At 46.7% G+C, this 21,515-nt stretch overlaps 1 protein-coding gene across 1 annotated transcript; it reads right to left on the bottom strand.

Moving 5' to 3' along the window:
- Window positions 1-91: 91 nt before the first annotated feature.
- Window positions 92-20,754, bottom strand: SRARP (steroid receptor associated and regulated protein). The gene is made up of 4 exons (XM_065928881.1): window positions 20,691-20,754; window positions 20,538-20,592; window positions 3,040-3,269; window positions 92-841 (listed from the first exon to the last, which is right to left on the bottom strand). Exons 1-4 carry the CDS (start codon window positions 20,752-20,754, stop codon window positions 405-407), a joined length of 786 nt encoding a protein of 261 aa, XP_065784953.1. The 3' UTR covers window positions 92-404.
- Window positions 20,755-21,515: the final 761 nt, after the last annotated feature.

Raw genomic sequence — 21,515 nt, 5'->3', positions numbered from 1 at the left:
CTTCCATCCCACCACCTTGCTCAGTTTCTATACAGCACTCATTATACTGTTCAAATAGTCTTTATTGGGTTGTTTAACCTTTCTCCCCCACCCTCAAGAATACAAACTCCAAGAAAGCTGCTTTGCAGGGCTGGGAATTGGGAGATGCTGCGTTAGAATATGCTGTGTGAGTCAGCCTCATTCTACCTGGCGGTGCCTTATCCTGCTGCCGCTGAAAGGCTGGCGAAGATGGAGAGGAAGGAAGAAGTAGGATGCTTGGGGCGGTTTCAGGTGTCCTTTCGGATCTAACTCTCCTTCTCTGGCTCAGGTAGAAAAGCCTTCTGCTCGGCTGGGGAGGCGGGCGTGGACCTGGGGAATCTTGCACGGATCCCCGAGCCTCCCCGCCCACGGCCCGGCTCCTGCAGTCAATCCGCCTGCGCGCAGACGCAGGAGGAGAGGGCCTTGAGGGAGCCGATGACTGTTCCCCACGCGGAGGACCGCGAGGACACGGCCTTCACGGGGCTCCCCTTGGCTTCGGGAGCCTCCGCAAGGCCTCCTGGGCTGGCTGGGGGGGCAGCTTGGGCCGTAGTCCCTCTGCAGGGGGGGCCTGGGCAGGGCCCCCTGGCCTGCGCAAGGCCCCCCCCACCTAGCGGAGCCTCCCGAGTCAGGTTGGGGGACTGCTGTTCCCCGCATAACAAGATGTAGGTCTTCATCGGAGGGACGGCAGGTCCCGGGTTGGGACTGGGGGTGCGGGGTGGCCCCGGGGGTGCTGCCAGGGAGATCTGCTTCCCTCGCGCACAGTCGATGACGAAGGTCAGGTGAGCTCTGGGGATGGCCTTCTGCTGGCGCGCCGGCCTTCCGCCTGGAAGGGAGGAGAAGGCCGAAGGTTTGTGCTGGCGCAGCGCGGGGCGGCCCAGTGATTCGCGTGTTCGTTCACTCAACCGGGAGTTTTTGTGTTAATTTAATGTTTATTTTATATTGGGATATAGTTGATTTGGGCTTCCCTGGTGGCTCGGTAAAGAATCCGCTTGCCATGCAGGAGACAGGGGTTGGATCCCTGGGTTGGGAAGATCCCCTGGAGAAGGAAATGGCATCCCACTCCAGTATTCTTGCCTGGAGAATCCCATGGACAGAGGAGCCTGGCGGGCTGCAGTCCATCCACGGGGTCGTAAAAGTCTTATCAACCAAAGAACAATAGAAGTTGGTCGGCCATGCTGTGTTAGTTTCAGGAGAACAGCACAGCGATCCAGTTATATATATATATATATCAGACATATATCCAGTCTTTTTTAGATTCTTTTCCCGTATCTGTTATTACAGAATTTTGTAAAAAATATGTATTTACTTATTTATTTGGCTGCACAGGGTCTGAGGTGCAGAATGCTGGATTTTTTACCTTTGTGTCATGTGGGATCTTTTAGTTAAGACGTATGGGATGTAGTTACCCAACCAGCGATCGAACCCAAGCCCCCTGCATTGAGAGCACGAGGTCTTAGCCACTGGACCAGGGAAGTCCTGTTATCACAGAATACTAAGTAGAGTTCCCTCAACAGGGATTTAACTGTATGTTGTGCGTGCTAAATTGCTTTAGTTGTATCTGACTCTTTGAGACTCTGTGGACGGTAACCCACCAGGCTCCTCTGTCCTTGGGGATTCTCCAGGCAAGAATACTGGAGTGGGTAGCCTTTCCCTCCTCCAGGCGATCTTCCCAACCCAGGGATCCAACCCACATCTCTTACGTCTCCTGCATTGGCAGGTGGGTTCTTTACCACTAGCGCTACCTGGGAAGCTCTAACTGTGGGTTAGTTGACACGCAAAAATGGGAAGACGGTGGGGCTTAAGAGCATGAATTTCAGCACTGGGGAGGCCTGAATATAAACCTCTCTCCTCCCCACCCCCATCAGCCCTCTGCCTTCTGGGAGCACAGAGTCCACCACATCAGAGCCTCTCAGCCCCACCATGCCTACAAGCTGCCTGGGCAATTTGTTAGCATGCAGATTCTCTGGTGGCTCCATGGTAAAGAATCTGCCTGTGATGCGGGAGACCTGGGTTCAGTCCTTGGATTGGGAAGATCACCTGGAGAAGGGAATGGCTATCCACTCCAGTATTCTGGCCTGGAGAATCCCATGGACAGAGGGGCCTGGCGGGCTACAGTATATGGCTCGCAAAGAGTCAGACATGACTGAGCGACTAACACTTTCACTTCACTTTCTGGTGCAGCAGGTCTGGGCTGGGGCCTGACGGTCTGCATTTCTGAGAAGCTCCCAGGGAATGCCGATGTTGCTGGCCCATGGACCACACTGCGGTGAGCGGTACGAGGAAAGCCCGACCTCCTTTTACATGTGAGGGAACTGAGGCTCAGTGTGCAGGTGTTAGTGGCCTCAGGAAACACTGCTGTGCTCCCGTCCTCCCCCACCATACTCTTATCTACCTGTCCTCTCTGCCTCGGGGATCCTTGCTGTGTCTTTCCCCACCAAACAGGGAGCAGCCATGAGCCAACCCAAGGGCTTATCAATGAATCAACCCAGGGATTTATCAATGAAGCAAGTGCCAGAGCAGGTCTCTCTGAATCCAAAGCCTTTGCTCTTCAAAAAGAACATTTCAAGTTGCCCAAATGATAAACAAAACCATCCTCTTGACTACGTGCTCGTCACCACGACCCAGGCTCAGAAGGAAGCTTCTCTTTTGCTAAGTTAGTTAACGCAGGAAATGTGGCTGATCCTTGAACAATGCCAGTTTGAACTGTGGATCCACTTAATATGTGGATTTGTTTTCAATAAATACCCATTCCTGCACAATCCATAGTAGGTTGAATCTGTGGATGTGGATGCTCAGGTACAAAGGGATGATTGCAGTTATAGCCTGATTTTACACTGCTTGGAGGATCAGCGTCCCAGCCCCCAAGTTGTTAAAGGGTCAACTGTAAATGAAGCACTTCTGTGGCTTGAGAATCTTGGCAGCCCCGGAGGGAGGCTGTCTTTCCCTTCTTGCCCTCCCCACTCCACGGCCTCCCCAGTCCCTCTCAGCTGCAGGGCTGAGGTCCCCTCTGTCACCTCTCACCTGAGCTGGTCTCCAGGTTCATCTCAAGGCCCCCGGGGTGGGCGCTCGGCTCTCTGGGGTCTTCTGAGGGGAACGTGACTGCTGCCTTGGCGCCTGGCTCGGCACTGGCAGAGGAAGCCGTTTTCAGCAGCCGTGTCCAGAATGCGGGTCCGCACCCAAGGACCAGACCTTTTATATTTACCAGATCCGGATCTGCTGAGTGAATTCCACCAGGAGCCACAGGAACTGGCCTGGAGCAGTTGGGGGATTGCTTTGATCAACGGGTTTATGTCAACAGGATTGCAGTCGGGTGGCTGGGAGGCAGGCCTTCTACCAAACATACACTGTTTCTTCCAAGCTCAGCGGCTTCCTCCCTTGGGACCAGCCTGGGAACTGTCTCTTCCAGGCCTCAGTTTCCCGAACCTCAGCCATTGCCTGGCTGCATTCCCAGTTTTTAGCTGTTTTATTTATTATTTTTGGTCTCACCTAAGAGAAGGGGGTGGCAGAGGGTGAGATGGGTAGATAGTGCCCCTGACTCGATGGACATGAATTTGAGCAAACTCCGGGAGACCGTGGAGGACAGAGGAGTGGGGATCATGCAGTGCATGGGCCACAGGGAGTCAGACATGACTCAGCGACTGAACAGCGACAAAGAACTATAAGGAATATTACTGACAACATGTCCTTGTCATACTCTGTTTGAGCGGCGATAGATTAGGGGAATTAAACCACAAATCTTTGATTACTCACAGTTCTGGATGGTGGGAAGTCCAAGATCAAGGTGCTTGTCGATTCTGGTGTTTGGCGAGGACCTGCCTACTGGTTCATAAATAGCTATCTTTTAGCTGTGTCTTCACCTCACAGAAAGTGCAAGAGAGGTCTCTGGGATCTCTTTTTATAAGGGCATTAACCTCATCATAAGGGATCTACCCTCATGACCTAATTACCCCTCCCCGAAGAGCCCACCTCTTCAGTTCAGTTCAGTTCAGTCAGTCGTGTCTGACTCTTTGTGACCCCATGGACTGCAGTACGCCAGGCTTCCCTGTCCATCACCAACTCCCACAGCTTGAGCAAACTCATGTCCATCGAGTCAGTGATCCCATCCAATCATCTCATCCTCTGTTGTCCCCTTCTCCTCCCACCTTCAATCTTTCCCAGCATCAGGGTCTTTTCCAATGAGTCAGCTCTTCACATCAGGTGTCTAAACTATTGGAGTTTCAGCTTCAACATCAGTCCTTCCAATGAATATTCAGGACTGATGTCCTTTAGGATGAACTGTTTGGATCTTGCTGTCCAAGCGACTCTCAGGAGTCTTCTCCAACACCACAGTTCAAAAGCATCAATTCTTCAGTGCTTAACTTTCTTTATAGTCCAACTCTCACATCCATACATGACTACTGGAAAAACCATAGCCTTGACTAGATGGACCTTTGTTGACAAAGTAATGTCTCTGTTTTTTAATATGCTGTGTAGTTTGGTTATAACTTTTCTTCCAAGGAGTAAGCATCTTTTAATTTCATGGCTGCAATCACCATCTGCGGTGATTTTGGAGCCCCTAAAAATAAAGTCTGTCACTGTTCCCATTGTTTCCCCATCTATTTGCCATGAAGTGATGGGACTGGATGCCATGATCTTAGTTTTCTGAATGTTGAGTTTTAAGCCAACTTTTTCACTCTCCTCTTTCACTTTCATCAAGAGGCTCTTTAGTTCTTCTTTGCTTTCTGCCATAAGGGTGATGTCATCTGCATATCTGAGGTTATTGATATTTCTCCCGGCAATCTTGATTCCAGCTTGTGCTTCCTCCAGTCCAGCATTTCTCATGATGTACTTCTGCATATAAGTTAAATAAGCAGGGTGACAATATACAGCCTTGACGTACTTGACGTTTCCCGATTTGGAACCAGTCTGTTGTTCCATGTGCAGTTCTAACTGTTGCTTCTTGACCTGCATACAGATTTCTCAGGAGGCAGGTCGGGTGGTCTGGTATTTCCATCTCTTTCAGAATTTTCCACAGTTTATTGTGATCCACACAGTCGAAGGCTTTGGCGTAGTTAATAAAGTAGAAGTAGATGTTTTTCTGGAACTCTCTCACTTTTTTGATGATCCAGCAGATGTTGGTGATTTGCTCTCTGGTTCATCTGCCTTTTCTAGGTTTCAAAATATCAATTTTTGGAGGATGTATTCTATCTACAGCATCTTTTAGGTCAATCAAATTTTAAGTCAATTTTTTCTTTTACTGAAAAAGAGAAATATTTGTCTACTGAAAAAAAAAAGTACAGCCTAAAGTTCAGAGTTATGTTTTTTCAGTGGATTTACTGAGGACTTAAGTCCAAGAGAAAACCTGATCAAAAGAGGTAAGTGTAGAGCCAGGATATATAGGAGTTAAAAAAAAAAATAAACAAACCAAAACAAAATAAACCAGGTAGTTGAAACATCAAAAGATTACTGTCAGGGATTTCCCTGGTGGTCTAGAGGTTAAGACTGCCAGCTTCCAATGCAGGGGGCTCAGGTTCTATCCTGGGTCAGGGAATGAAGATCCTACATGCTGTGCAGTGTGGCCAAAAAATAAAAAAAAGAAAAGAAAAAGATTACTGTTAGTTAAAGAAAATCAGACATGTCACATTAGTGAATTTAGTGCTTTTTTATGTATGGGAAGATGCACAAGTTTGGGTTTATTGAAATTATTCCTTTAACATGCACCTTAACTATCCTGTTTTTCTCCCTCCTGAATCCCGTCAGGGTGCACAGTTGGGGTGGTTGCAGTGGTGGCTGGCTTGTTGGTTGCAGCATTGTTTGTTTACTGACAAGGCAGGTGACATTCTTTGTTGTAGTACTACTATAAATAAATATGTATGGTAGAAGATGCTACCCCAAAGAAGCCCATGCCCTAATCCCCGGAACCTGTGAAAATGCTACCTTACACAGCAAAAGAAACTTTTGCAGGTGTGATTAAGGGTATTCCCATTCTGACACCAATTCTGATGATTGCTTTTTTCCACATTACCAAGCAGTTAACATTTTTTTGACATTACCTACCTGGAGATTGCTTCAGATTTTACAGATTAAGAGGTCAGTCCTACAAGACTGACCCTGGCACAGACACCAATCACAAGTCCTGGTTGTCAGATGGGTTTCTGACCTACAGATGGGAGGGTCCCAAAACACCCTCCTTGGATTCAATTAGTTTGCTAGAGCAGATCAGAGAACTCAGAGAAATGTTTTGCTTATCAGATTGCCAGTTTCTTATAGAAGGATATAACTCAGGGGACTCTCCTGTGGTCCAGTGGCTAAGACTCCACACTCCCAACACAGGGGGCCTAGGTTCAATCCCTGGTCAGGGAACATAGATCCCCCATGCCACAACTAAGCATTCGAATGCCACAACTTAAGTTCCTGCATGTTGCAGGGAAGATGAAAGATCCCACATGCCCCAACTGAAAATCCTGTATATCTCAATGAAGATCAAAGATCCCACATACTGCCACTAAGACCTGGGCAGCCTGAATAAATAAATAAATGTATATACATTTAAAGGACTGTAACTCAGGAAGAGCCAGATGGAAGAGATGCACAGGCAAGCTGTGTGGGAAGGGCAAGGAGCTTCCACGACCTCTGAGAATGCCACTCTTCCCCAATCTCCACGAGTTCACCAACCCAGAAGCTCTCAATACCCTGTTCTTTAGGGTTTTGATGGAGGTTTCAGTGCATAATCATGATTGATTAAACCATTGGCCATTGTTGGCCACGAATCTCCAGTCCCTCTCACTCTCTGAAGGTTGGTCAGTGGGTGGGTGGGACTGACGCTTCCAACCCTCTAATCCAGCGCTTGGTTCTCCGGCTTCCCTGCTTAGGTGCTGTTGTTCTTGTTCAGTGTCCGACTCTCTGAGACCCCATGGATTGCAGCACACCAGGCTCCTCTGTCCTCTGCTATTTCCCAGAGTTTGCTCAAATTCACGTCCCTGGATTTGGTGAGGCTATCTAACCATCTCATCCTCTGCTGCCCCCTTCTCCTTTTGCCTTCAATCTTTCCCAGCATCAGGGACTTCTCAAGTGAGTTGGCTCTTCACATCAGGTGGATGTAGGGCCTTTCTAATAGTCACCTCATTATGACAACAAAAGCCACCCTTTCCTCTCTTCTCAACTGGGAAATTCCAAGGCTGGTAGGAGCTCTGTGCCAGGACCCAGTAGGAAGACCAAACATGCATTTCCTTAACAGATCTGGGTTCAATCCATGCATCAGGAAGATCCCCTGGAAGAAGGCATGGCAGTTCACTCCAGGATTCTTGCCTGGAGAATCCCATGAACAGAGGAGCCTGGTGGGCCACGGTCTGTAGGGCCGAAAAGAGTCAGACACGACTGAAGCTACTTGGCACGCACGTATTTACAGAGGTATGGACTTTGATGTAGGGATATTGAGTGGATTATCTAAGTGAATACACCCTAATCACACTGGTCCTTAAAATGGGACCGTTTTCCAAGCTGGGCTAGAGAGATGTGACAATGGGACAAGGCCAGAGTGAAACAAAGTGAGAGACGCAGTCTGCCATTGATGGCGTTAGAAGACAAACTGGGACGTGTTGAACATTTTAAGAGTCTATTTGAATAAAAATCGACTTCAATCAGGTAGCATCCAATCTAGAAGATAGGAAGGAACTCTGAGTAGTTGTACAAAGGCAGAAAGGAGCAGAATTGGAAGTTACACTAGGCAGGAAAGTGGGTTGGTTATCGCAAGGCTACTTTCCCTTTGGAGACAGCAAGGGTTCATCAGGCACCTAACTAGTGCCAATCAGGTGATTCCTGATTGACTGGTTTAAGATTCCACTTCTGGAAGAGCCAAAACGCTAATGAAGCTAAATCTTCCTTTGGTGATGTGAGGCTTAGTGTAAGCGATTGTTGTATTGTTTAGGGTTTGTATAAGCGATTGCTGTATCGTCTAGGGTTGGTTGGTTTGTTTGGTGATGTGAGGCTTAGTGTAAGCGATTGCTGTGTCGTCTAGGGTTGATTTGTTTGTTTGGTGATGTGAGGCTTAGTGTAAGCGATTGTTGTATTGTTTAGGGTTTGTTTGTTTGTTTGTTTGGTGATGTGAGGCTTAGTGTAAGCAATTGTTGTGTTGTTTAGGATTTGTATAACCAGTTGTTGTGTTGTTTAGGGTTGGTTTGTTTGTTTCTTTGTTTGGTGATATGAAGCTTAGTGTAGAAATTGTTGTATTGTTTAGGGTTTGTATAAGTGATTGCTGTATTGTTTAGAGTTGGTTTGTTTAGACTAGTTTATTTTACAAACTAGTTTATAAACTAGTTTGTATTTGTTTTTTTTTTTTGTTTGTTTGTTTGAAATATTTATTTATTTATTTGCACCAGGTCTTTACTTGCGGCATACAAACTCTTTAGTTGTGGCATGTGGGATCTAGTTCCCTGACCAGGGATTGAACCTGGGTCCCCTGCACTCGGAGCATGGAGTCTTAGCCACTGGACCACCAGGGAAGTCCCTGTATTTGTTTTATAAACTAGTTTGGTCTAGTTTATTTACAGCCTTGTGTCAGCTTCAGCTGTACAGCTTTGCTGCTGTTTCGCTGCCGGGGCATGTCCAACTCCTTTGTGACCCATGGACTGTAGCCTGCAAGGCTCCTCTGTCCGTGGAATTTTCTAGGAACGAATACTAGAGTGGGTTCCCATTTCCTTCTCCAGGGGGTCTTCCTGACCCAGGGATCCAGCCATGTCTTCTGCGTTGGCAGGCAGATTCTTTACCCCTGAGACACCAGGAAGCCCAGAAGCTGTAAAGCATCCCTCCTCAAAACCCATAACCCTGATCTAATTGTCAGAAAAACACTGGAAAGATCCAAACTGAAGGACATTCTGCAAAATACCCATTTAGTACTCCTCACAGTGTCAAGATCGTGAAAAACAAGGAAAGACTGAGAAAATACCACAGACCAGAGGAGGCTGAAGGAGACGTGATGACTACATGCCATGTGGAATCCTGGGCTGGATCCTGGAAAAGAGAAAGGTTATTGGCAGGAAAACTTGGGAAATCCAAATAAAGCCTGGAATTTGGTGAGTAGTCACGTACCAATGTTGTTTCCTTGGTTTTAACAAATATTCCATGGTCATGTAAGATGTGAACAGTGGGGAAACTGGGTGTGGACTGTACACGGACTCTCTGCATTAACTCTGAAGCTTTTCAATAAGCCTAAAATTATTTAAAAATTAAAAAGTATTTTTAAAAAGTTAGTGGGGAAGATTCTCATTGGACGCTAGTGGAGGTAACTGGGACACCTCATTTCTCTGATAATTCAAAGGAAATGAATATCAGGAAGACAGTGCAAGTGAGGGTCTGGAGAATTTGGAACCCTCTTAGATTACTAGTGGGATTGTTAAGTGTTTCAGTCACTTTGGGGCGAGTAAATTAGGAATTTGGATTAACAGATACACACTACTATATATAAAATATATTAACAGTGAGGACCTCCTGTATAGCACAGGGGACTATGTTCAATGTTTTGTAACAATCTATGATAGAAAGTAATCTTAAAAATAATATGTATGTATGTATAATTGAACCACTGAAACACTGTAAATCAATCGTAATTCAGTTTTTAAAAATGGTGCTGTCATCTTGGAAAATAATTTGGCAGTTTCTCAAAATGTTAACGATCGAGTCATCATAGGCTTCCCTGGTGGCTCGGGGTAAAGAGTCCGCCTGCAAATGCAGACGACGTGGGTTTGATCCCTGATCCGGGACGATCCCACGTGTGGCAGAGCAACTAAGACCGCGAGCCACAGCACTTTGCTCCTGAGCCCTGGCGCTGAGATTCTTGAAGCTGGCGCACCCTGGAGCCCAGGCTCCACAGAGACACCGCCACAGTGAGACGTCCCAGCACTGCCGTGAAGAGCAGCCCAAAGGTAACCCAGCACAGCCAGAAAGAAACAAGTTTTCAAAAAGACCCACAAAAAATCCTGTAATATGGAGCTCATGTTCCAGTATGATGAATCAAAATATAAAGGACATAGTGCTTAACAAAGTTATCATAAGACCAAGCAATTTGGCTCAATATGTATACCCGAGTGAAAACACGTCCGCACAAAACCTGTACACAAATGTTCATGGCAACATTATTCACAACAGCTTCGCTTGTGGCTCAGCTGGTAAAGAATCCGCCTGCCATGCGGGAGACCTGGGTTCAATCCCTGGGTTGGGAAGATCCCCTGGAGAAGGGAAAGGCTACCCACTCCAGTACTCTTGCCTGGAGAATCCCATGGACCGAGGAGCCTGGCGGGCTACAGTCCACAGGGTCGCAAAGAGCTGGACACGACTGAGTCACTGAGCACAGAGTGAAAGGACTCCAATGTCCATCAGCTGTTGAACAGATAAACCAAATGTTGTATATTCATACAGCAGGATACTATTTCACTGTAAAAAAGAGTGAAGTACTGATACATGTTACAATGTGGATGAAGCTTAAAATCTAAGTGAAAGAAGCCAGTCATTAAAGACTACATGTTGTTTCATTCCATTTTATAATTTTATATAATGTCCAGAATAGGCAAAGCTGTGAAGACCAAAAGTAGATTAGTGGTTGTCAGAAGTTGGGGGAAGGAAGAAATGGGGTTTGGCAGAGTGAGGAAAATGTTATGAATTTAGATAGCAGTGTTGGCTGTGCAACTGTTAATATACTAATAACCAGTGAATTTTACACTTCAAGATGGTGGAATGTATGATATGTTTATAATCTCAATAGAGCTGTTATCTTTTAAAAAATGAGTGCTTTCCTATCTTCCCTGATGAACTGTTTTTCTAGAAAATCATGTGGCCCTGGCTGAGGGAAAGCTCTTGTTTACAGAATTTCAGCTAATAAATGTGGAAAGAATAATAGGATCAGAAATGCATCATTTTACAACCTCTAATGAAGTTATTGACTCAGACAAGCATCTTCAAAGGAAGAAAGTACTACGGAAGGTTGATGAGAAACTTTCCAAAGAAAGAATCAGGCCGCTGCCACTCAAACCACCCAAACCACCCATTTTATCATCACTAAAGGATCAGGAAAAAGCTCTGGAGGAGGGCGTGACAACCCACTCCAGTATTCTTGCCTGGAAAATTTCATGGATAGAGAAGCCTGATGGGCTACAGGTCATGGGGTCTCAAAAGAGTCAGACACAGCTGAACATACACAACAACACACAAAACACTCAACAGCAATTAGGAAGCCTTCTTACCAAAAAAAAAAAAAAAAAAATTGGATCTGAATCTACTTAGGCATCTATAGCTATTTTACAGGGAACCGGACAAAGGAGCTAATTACAAGACAGCATAAGGAAGGAAATAGAAAAACCCAGAATGTGGGTCATTCTATAGGACAAGTGACCCTATTTCTGCAATAAAGCAATGAAATGGCAATGAAACAAACAAACAAACAAAAAGATAAAAGAAAAACCAAAAAAATGAGACAAGGAGAAAAGATTACTTTGGAACAAAAGTGACTCAAAAGCCAAAACTGTTGACTAAAAAAGGTACACAACTTGAGAGTTGTGAGTTAAGTTTTATTTGGGGCAAAAAGAGAACTGCAGCCTGGGAGGCAGCACCTCAGATAGCTCTGAGAGACTGCTGCAAAGCGGCTGTCAGGGAAGGTCGGTATATAAGGTTTTGTTGAAGGGGGAGTTCAATACCATTAGGCACTCATTTTACAAAAGGTTTTTGTTAGCCATGAGAATCTGATGTCACCATGAAGGGATTTAGTGCTTCTCTAGGAATGAGGAGATGCAAGGATTGAGGTCATAAAATCTGTTCCTAAAAACATCCAACCATCTAAAGACCTGTTCCACCAGATTCCCTGGAGCACAGAGTGCCTGAACTCCCTCAGGGATTGTTGAAGGTCAACATAGAGGCAGATGGCAAATGCCTTTGTTGTTCAGTTGGCAATGCTCTTGGTAAGTGCCAATTTGTAGCTGACAAAGCAACTCCCCCCCAAACACCCCACCCAATTGTTACTGCAGTGAAAGACGACCTTGTATAAATCCTGGTTGGAAAAAATAATAAAAAGATATTTCAAGACAATAAGGGAAATTTTGATTCTGGTTGGATATTAAATGATTCCAAAGAACATTTTGTTAGGCATGATCAGGGCATTGTATAAACATAAGATCTTTTTAAAATAATTGCACACTGAAATATATAAAGATGGAATGACTTGATATCTAGGATTTGCTTTAAAACACTTCAGCAAATCTTTTAAAAAAGTGAGTAAGTGAAAGGATTTTCTTGGCCATCCAGTGGTTAAGACTCTATACTTCTGAAACAAGAGGAAAGGGAGAGGACACAGCTTTTGAGAGAATGACATAGCCCAAGGATACAACATAAACTGATGAGAATCAAATGGGCCCAAGATGGCAGACTTGTTGACTTTGATTAGACCTTGATCCTCAGCCAGCAAGTTAGATGGCACACCCAAAGGAACCATGACAGTTCCAAGGCACCATCAAAGTGGGTGGTGGCCCAACTCCTGGAAATCTCCACCCCTTCCCCAAAGTAGTTGGAATAATCCTCCCACTTATTAGCCTATGGGCTTCCCTTGTGGCTCAGCTGATAAAGAATCTGCCTGCAATGCGGGAGACCTGGGTTTGATCCCTGGGTTGGGAAGATCCCCTAGAGAAGGGAAAGGCTATCCACTCCAGTATTCTGGCCTGGAGAATTCCTTGGACCGTATAGTCCATGGGATCACAAAGAGTCGGACAGGACTGAACGACTTTCACTTTCACTTCGTAAGCTCTTAACCCTCCATCATTAAGCCTATGAAATTACCAACCACACCACATCTCGGGCTGTCAGATTCACCCCCTGTGATGGCCCACACTCTCTCTACAGTGTGTGTTCCTCTCTAAATAAATCCCTTATTATCTGTCACCTTGTCTTTCACTGAATTCTTTCTGCAATGACATCAAGCTTCTTTAGGTCCTGAAACCAGGTACTGTGGGTTTTAGCTGGGTTCAAGTCCCAGTCACATGGGTTAGAGTCCCAAACTGGACTTTGGCTGAGTTCTGGTCCCAGCCATGTGAGTGTTGCAGTTGCAAAGAGCCGGACATGACTGAGTGACTGGACTGAACTGATATTAGTTCAAGTCCCAATCTAAGGTAATCAGTTTCACTTGCACTGCAGGGCGCATGGGTTTGATCCCTGGTGGGGAAGGGGTGGGGTGGGGGGAAGAAGGGTATCTTAAGTACATTTAGCAAAAGTTAACTATAGAATCTGGGTGATAGATGTACAGAAAATATTTCACTGTTTTCACTACTCTGTTTTCTTTACAAAGTTTTCTTTTCTTTTAACAAGTTTTTAAAATGTATTATTTCTGGCTCACTGAGCCTTTGTGGCCGCAGGTGGGCTTTCTCTAGTTGCCGTGAGTTGGGGGCGGCTACTCTTTACTTGTGGTGTTCAGGCTTCTCGTGGCAGTGGCTTCTCTTGTTGCAGAGCACAGGGCTTGTTAGCTGTGAGCGTGCATGAGCTTAGTTGCCCTGAAGTATGCGGAATCTTCTTGGACCAGGGACTTAACTGGGGTCACCTGCTTTGGCAGGTAGATGCTTTACCACTGGACTACCAAGGGAGTCCCAGAGAATTTCCAAAACAAAAAGGAGTTTACAAGTGTACGTCAAGGGTGTGTGCCGAGGATGTCTGTGAAGAGTAAAGAAAACCATTACATGACAAGTGAGCAGAGAAAACATAAAAGGAGCATTTATAAATTAAAATACTGTTATATAATTCATGATTGTAAAATGTTTGTAGTCAACATGATAAACTAAATTGTATAAATAGACATTTGTCAGTTTATCTACAATGTTTCAGGTTTATATCCTCAGGCTGGTCAACCAAATAAAAAAATTCTACTTATTCAGAAAATTCAAGGCAGCCCACGTGTAAATAGTGCCTGAGCGTTGGGAAGACTTTAGGGTAGGGGGTGGGTGAGTTTTAGGCTGGAAGCTCTGGAGATGGTGAAGGGCCCTGTGCCATCACTCTGAGGGGAGGGGGTTCTGGAGGGGAGAAGCTCAGGGTGAGGAAGCTGGTTAGTAACACAGCAGAGCACTAGCCCGTAGTGAGAAACCAGGCAAGTCAGTCCTTCACTCATTCAACCAATGCCTGTGGACTTACTCCTACCCTATCCCAACCACCCATCCCAGGTTTCTGGATTTCTTCTTCTCTATTACTCTAAAGAGTTTCTGGCATCTCAGTCTTGTTTAATGAAGACCACTAGTGAGTCCAGATTTTATTCAACCAACTGTGCTGTTAGAACTGTTCTCAGCTGAATCACTAAAACACCCAAATCTCTGTAACATGCATTTATATATTGATACATTCTGCCAAGTCTAATGTAAGCTCCCTTCCTCCTGGACCTAGCACCTTTAGAATCCAGTTACACCCATATTCCCCGGTTTCAGCTCATTTATTAGTTAGGACTGCTCTCTGTCTCTTCCTCTTCCTCCTTCCTTCCTTTCCTTTCCTTGTTGTGTGTAAGCCACCTCCAAGATCAGACTGGGCATTTTGGAATTAGACTCTCTGTATAGATCTGGAGACAAAAGAAGGATGGTGGAGTGAGTGGTCTCTGAGAGGAACTAGCATCTCCTTGCAAAACAACTTCCTTGCTGCTTGTTGTTCAGTTGCTAACTTATGTCCAACATTTTGCGACGCTATGGACTGTAGCACATCAGGTTCCTCTGCCCTCCACTAACTCCTGGAGTTTGCCCAGATTCAAGTCCATTCATGTCATTTCACATGCTGGCAAAGTTATGTTCAAAATCCTTCAAGCTAGGCTTTAGCAGTACATGAACCCGGAACTTCAGATGTACAAGCTGGGTTTTACAGAGGAGGTTTTACAGGCAGAGGAACCAGAGATCAAATTGTCAACACTTGTTGGATCATGAACAAAACAAACAAGTTTCAGAGGAACATCTGCTTCACTAACCACACTAAAGCCTCTGACTGTGTGGAACACAACAAAATAACTTCCTAATTGGGTTTCCCTGATAGCTCAGCTGTTAAAGAATCCACCTGCAATGCAGGAGAACCTGGTTCAATTCCTGGTTTGGGAAGATCCACTGGAAAAGGGATAATCTACCTGCTGCAGTATTCTTGGGCTTCCCTTGTGGCTCAGCTGGTAAAGAATCTGCCTGCAATGTGGGAGACCTTGGTTCCATCCCTGGGTCGGGAAGATCTCTTGAAGAAGGGAAAGGCTACCCACTCCAGTATTCTGGCCTGGAGAAGTCCATGGACTGTATAGTCCACAGGGTCTCAAAGAGTTGGACACTGAGGACTCTCATTTTCACATGAGGCTGTTACATGTCCTCCAGGGAAAGCAGTTTGGCCTCATGCCTTGGGGGGAGGGGCTGCCTCTGCTGGTAAGGGCGTTTCCTTGAATTTTGGATTTCAGGAATCAGGGGAACTCAGTCATCTGCATCCACCCAAACATCCCCATTTCAATTCCTAAGTGCACCTTGTTCCCATTCAATGTATCTGGCCAGGTGCAATTATATCACAATTATATTACAGTTTAGCAACCCCCTGATCACTTCTGTTGAATTTTTGACTACACAAGCCCTGTGGCTATAAGAGATAAGAAAACGTAGAATAGTCAGGAATGGCCTAGTTCTCTGGCTCTGTCTTGGAATTTTAAATCCTATTTCTTTTTTGAACATCTTCAGTGTAATTATCACAGTTATAATAATTCACAGTTCACCCCACAGTTCTTATAGCCCTCACTCCCATCATAATGGTCAGTTACAGCAACTGCAACTAAAGAGAATCTTGATGAAAGTGAAAGAGGAGAGTGAAAAAGCTGGCTTAAAACTCAACATTAAAAAAACTAAGATCATGGCATCCACTCCCATGACTTCATGGCAAATAAATTGGGAAACAATGGGAAGTGACAGACTTCATTTTCTTGGGCTCCAAAATCACTGCAGATGGTGACTGCAACCAAGAAATTAAAAGATGCTTACACCTTGGAAGAAAAGCTGTGATCAACCGAGACAGCATGTTAAAAAGCAGAGACATTACTTTGGTGACAAAGGTCTGTCTAGTCAAAGCTATGGTTTTTCCAGTAGTCATGTATGGATGTGAGAGTTGGACTATAAAGAAAGCTGAGCACTGAAAAATTGATGCTTTTGAACTATGGTGTTGGAGAAGACTCTTGAGAGTCCCTTGGACTGCAAGGAGATCCAACCAGTCCATCCTAAAGGAGATCAGTCCTGAATATTCATTGGAAGGAGTGATATTGAAGCTGAAACTCCAATACTTTGGCCATCTGATGAGAAGAACTGACTCTTTGGAAAAGACCCTGATGCTGGGATAGATTGAGGGCAGGAGGAGAAGAGGATGACAGAGGATGAGATGGTTGGATGGCATCACTGACTCAATGGCCATGATTTAGAGCAAGCTCCCAGAGTTGATGATGGACAGGGAAGCCTGGCATGCTGCAATCAATGGGGTGGCAAAGAGTTGGACACGACTGAGCGACTGAACTGAACTGAACAGCAACTGCTCCATCCACCAAAGCTTCATCTTCAGTAGACACTTTCCTCTAGGCAACAGTACTTATTGTACTATTTTTTCCCCTGAATGAAATAGACTAGATCTGAATTACCTTCAAATTTAATGCCCTGATTTCCATCTTTGAAGGTCAGTTTCCTGCAGAAGTAGAAATCTCAGGGCTTTCTCTTTAATTAAACCTTTTATTTTGATTTTTTAAAATTTTAAATATTTTTTGGCTGTACTATGGGGCATGTGGGATCCTAGTTCCCTAGTTAGGGATTCAGCCCTCCCCCCACCCTGCATTGGAAGAATGTCATCTTGACCACTGAACTGACTGCCAAGGAAGTCCCAATTTTTTCATTTTGAAATAATTGTAGGTTCACATGCAATTGTAAGAAATGATACACAATTCCATCCCCTTCCCCATCCTTTATGGCCTTCCCAGGTGGCTGAGTGGTAAAAAAAGCCATCTGCCAATGCAGGAGATACTGCTTCAATCCCTGGATGTGGAAGATCCCCTGGAGGACGCAATGGCAACTCACTCCAGTATTCTTGCCAGGAACATCCCATGGACAGAGGAGCCTGGTGGGCTACAGTCCATGGGGTCACAAAGAATTGGACTTAGCAACTAACAAAATGATCTCCTTAGGAAAGACAAAGAGCTGCATCCCAGCGGTGGCCCTTTAACTTCACTTGCATGTCTGGCAGGCATCACCTGTGGGGCATCTGTGAGATTGGGCCTGCATGAGATGTGCGGGGCCACTGGGTTTCTACTGTGGTGCTCGTGGGTCAGTCAGGGGTTGGAGTCCTCGGGGACATGGTCGAGGAAGGTTCTGGAGCTGTATCAGAGCAGCTTAGGTGAGGAAGGTGGGGCCTCGAGCCCCATGGCCTTGCATACTGCAGACAGTAGTGTATGCATGTGTGCACTGGTTCACGTGGGTGCCTTTCACTCCGGTGGTTTCTCTGGAGGATCAGATCAAGAGAGGGCCATGTGGGCTGCCAGAGGAAGTGTGTTAGATGCAGGTAATTTGAGATGACTTTATTTCATGAAGAGACAAAGCAGACTGGGTCTTGTGGCGTTTATCCCAAGACCACGGGTGGGAGGCCTTGAACCAAGGCTCAGAAGCAGAACCCAGAAACAAGGTCATCTCCAGAACTGACTGAGCCCCTTCGTAACCATTGCCGGAAGCCCCCGGAACACCACCAGCAGGCTTCCTGACTCCACATTAGGCAAAACAGCCCAACTCAGCGCTCGCCCCTGTTGCTGTGTTGTTCACTTTCTCAGCCCTGTCTGACTCTTGCGTCCCTATGGACTCTAGCCCACCAGGCTCCTCTGTCCATGGCATTTCCCAGGCAAGAACACTGGAGTGGGTTGCCATTTCCTTCTCCAGGGGATCTTCCCAAACCAGAAATTGATCCCTGGTCTCATATATTTGTGTCCCCTTGGCTCTCCCTGGACTGTCGGGAGGTCGGGGCACTGTGCTGACAGCACCTTCCTTATCTTTGCTCCTTGCTCTTAATAAACTCACTCCCTTCAAAAATGCTCTGTGTCTGGAAATTCTTTTCCAACCTGCGATCAGATTGCCATGACAGGTCTGCTCCCTAAGACTCATGACGTTCTTATGAACGTGACCCTGGCCTATGGATGTTAAAGTCATCCTTGCCCTTGGGATTTTGACCAGGCACTTTAAGGTCAACTCAGCCACTTTAGATTCTTGGGCTATGAGTGATGATGGTTCTTAGGATGAAGCTCAGAAATGTTCCAAGCAAAAGGAGCATAGACACTGTGTGGAAAATTGTTTTCACATTGGCACTCTTGCAGTTTTGAATAAACTACAAATGTTCTCTGCACATGTGCAGATTAATTGGTTAGCTTCGAGGGGCCCTGGAGGTCATTCCAGCAAAATGCACTGGATGCTGGCGGCTGCTGCACCCTCTGCCCCGTGCCCACTTCTTCCCAGCTGCAAGGAAAACACTGGTGGGTGCCATGGGGCAGTAACAGGTATTTCTGTGTCAGTGCCACAGCTGGGCACTGATGCTTGGGGTCCAGGACTCACCCCATCCCCCAGGGCCAGCCCCCCATGACGCCCCAAGGCTCTCTTGGCATACCTGCCCCATGACCCCCTTTCTCAGAAGCCCCAGAACCTGAATTAGGAACAAGTCTGAGCACTTGTGGGCTTCTGTAGTAGCTCAGATGGTAAAGAATCCATCTGCAGTGCAGGAGACCCAGCTTGGATCCCTGGATTGGGAAGATCCCCTGGAGAAGGAAATGGCAACCCACTCCAGTATTCTTGCCTGGAGAATCCTATGGACAGAGGAGTCTGGTGGGCTACAGTCCACAGGGCCACAAAGAGTTGGACACGACTGAGTGAGTGACACTTTCCAAGCACTTGTGGGGAGCTGCCCGCCGAGTCCTGGTCTCCTCATGGAGGTGATGGGCTCTGGTGTCTCAGAAAGACTCCTCCCCTGAGGGCTGTGTGGTGAGAACTGCCCTGGCTTTGCCAAGAGGCACATCCCCGAGGGAACACTGTGACCCTAACTGCAGGCTGCTAGTTCTCGCTGTTGACAAGCTTATCCTGTGAAAGAGTGAAAGTCACTCAGTGGTGTCCAACTCTGTGGCCCCATGAACTGCAGCCCACCAGGCTCCTCTGTCCATGGAACCATGCAGGTAAGAACACTGGGGTGGGTATGCATTCCCTTCTCCTGAGGATCTTCCCAACCCAGGGATGGAATCTCAGTCTCCAGCATTGCAGGCAGATTCTTTACTGTCAGAGCCACCACTTATCCTGAGACTTGTCAATCTTTGAAGATTCTTGTTCAGTTAGCACCATTTGATTTTTAAAAACTCTTGAACTCAATGAGAAAAATGAACACAGGTTATACTTGCTTGTTGGCACTCCCTTCATTACTGTCCATTGGGTTCTTTCACCTCAGAGCTATTTTTGGGAATTGGCAGCGTTTACACATTTAAGACCAAATCTGGAAGGGCTCTGTGAGTGCCCCTGGTGGCTCTAAACAGAGAGGCAGAGTGCTCAGACTTCCCTCGAGTGGTGACTCTGCACATCTGCTGTCTCCCTGGGAGCATTCAGTCCCGGGGACGGTTGTGCCCACTGTTGGGAAGTCACCCTCTTAGGCTCCCCTGTTGGTGCCCTTCAAGAGGCTCTGAGAGGCACCCTTGTTGGTATGCTGGCTTCACTTGGGTGGGATTTCTGCCTTCTCGATGCGGGTTCCCAGGGGCAAGACATGACTGTGCTTGGCACTGTGTTGGTTCCACCCAAGTCAGCCCTTGGCCAGTAGGGCAGGAGGTGGTGGGGCTGGGGAGGGGCTGGGGTCTCTGTACACTAAGGGAATGGCAGGCTGGAAGGCCTGCTGACTTCGGCAGGTTGGTGGTCATTAGTGGGACAGTGAGCCCCAAGTTTTGCCCATGTACGCAGGATACAGCAGGTGAGAGTTAAAAACCCAAGTCTGTAGCATGAACACCTGCTTTTGCAGAAGTGGTGTTTTTTTGTAACTTGCAATGCAAACCTAGGAAAATAGAGTAAGATGTAATCCAAGGATAAAACAACATTCAGTAAATGTTCAGATTTTCAGGGGAGAGAAAACGCCCATTGTGGGGCAGAGCTGGGCATTGAGGCTGAGTCGCTGGTGGGACCGATGGATGACCCTGGGATGCCTGTGGGCTCTGCCAGTGCTGCTCTGGGCTGCGGCTGGGGGGTCTGTGGTTCCTGAGCCCTCAGTGAGTTCAGGCCTATAGTCCTTTTAGGATTCAGGCAGTTTGTTGGACTGTAGCCCACCAGGCACCTGTGTCCATGGGATTCTCCAGGCAAGAACACTGGAGTGGGTTGCCATGCCCTCCTCCAGGGGATGTTCCCGACCCAGGAATCAAACCCAGGTCTCCTGCACTGCAGGCAGATTCTTTACCATCTGAGCCACCAGGGAAGCATTAGAGGGTTTAATTTTGGTTTTCTATCCACAAACAGGAGTCGGGTTGAGGGTGGAGAGGATCCTACCTCGGGCCCACCACGATAAGTATGGCCCAGGAGCACCTATCTGCTGTGGCCGAGCCTGTGGGTAGAGGCAGATGGGCCCGCCTGGTGAGGTTTACACCTCCCTCCCCCGAGGAGGCTGTCAGCAGTAGTGTAGGAAATCTGGGTTCACCTGACCCTCCCCGGACACGCAGGAGGTGTCTTTCCTTTGGATGCCTCTCTGGCAGGTGTCCTTGACCATGAGGTGGTCCACCTGTTTCCCGTGCGTGGGTCCACGGGCACTCAGTGGACTGTAGAACAGTCTCACCCCGGGAAGCCTCTGCACCCGCTGGCCCCCTCCCTGCCTGAGCTCTGCCTCTTTCTGATCCACGGTCTCACAACATGGGAACTTAGGAGGTGGCTTCTGCCTAACATCTGAGGTTTGCCCAGGATGCAGTGAGTCTTCAGGTGTCCTTTTTTAACTGTAAATTCCCCCTCCCTCCCACAAACTTGATCTTAATTTTTTTTTCTTCCTTTTACCTTGGAGTCCTTTGGAATACAGAGCAGCTTCAAACTTGGTGTTCCATGTGGGGCTCAATTGTAGCTCCTTGGTCAAGCTGGTGGGGGCTTCCAGATTTTTTTCATTTTCTGCCAGAATTAGTTTTCACACCTGAGCTTCCTTTTCAGGCTCCCAGCGTCAATTGAGCAGACTCTGGGGCTGAGCCCTCCAGCCTCCTTGGAGCACCTTTGGGGAAAGATAAGTCGTTTTCTTCTGAATGTAAGAATGGTTAACCTGAGACTAATGAACAGGGTGCCTGGGCCCAGTCACCGTGGTGGGGTCACCTGGAAAGGAGAGGCTGGTGGTGTCCTCATGGCTCCAAGAGGCTCGTCTTTTGCAAGTTTCGGGTAACTGCTTTGTGAATTATAAAACCACTTGTCTTAAAAAGTGAGTGAATGAGTGATTACAAATACAGTTACTGTGATTTTTTTTAATACATGCAACCACTCGCTCCCCAAACAGTG

The sequence above is a fragment of the Muntiacus reevesi genome, chromosome 3 (genome assembly GCF_963930625.1).
Source record: "Muntiacus reevesi chromosome 3, mMunRee1.1, whole genome shotgun sequence".
Taxonomy (NCBI): domain Eukaryota; kingdom Metazoa; phylum Chordata; class Mammalia; order Artiodactyla; family Cervidae; genus Muntiacus; species Muntiacus reevesi.
This window is presented reverse-complemented; position numbering and strand designations above follow the sequence as displayed.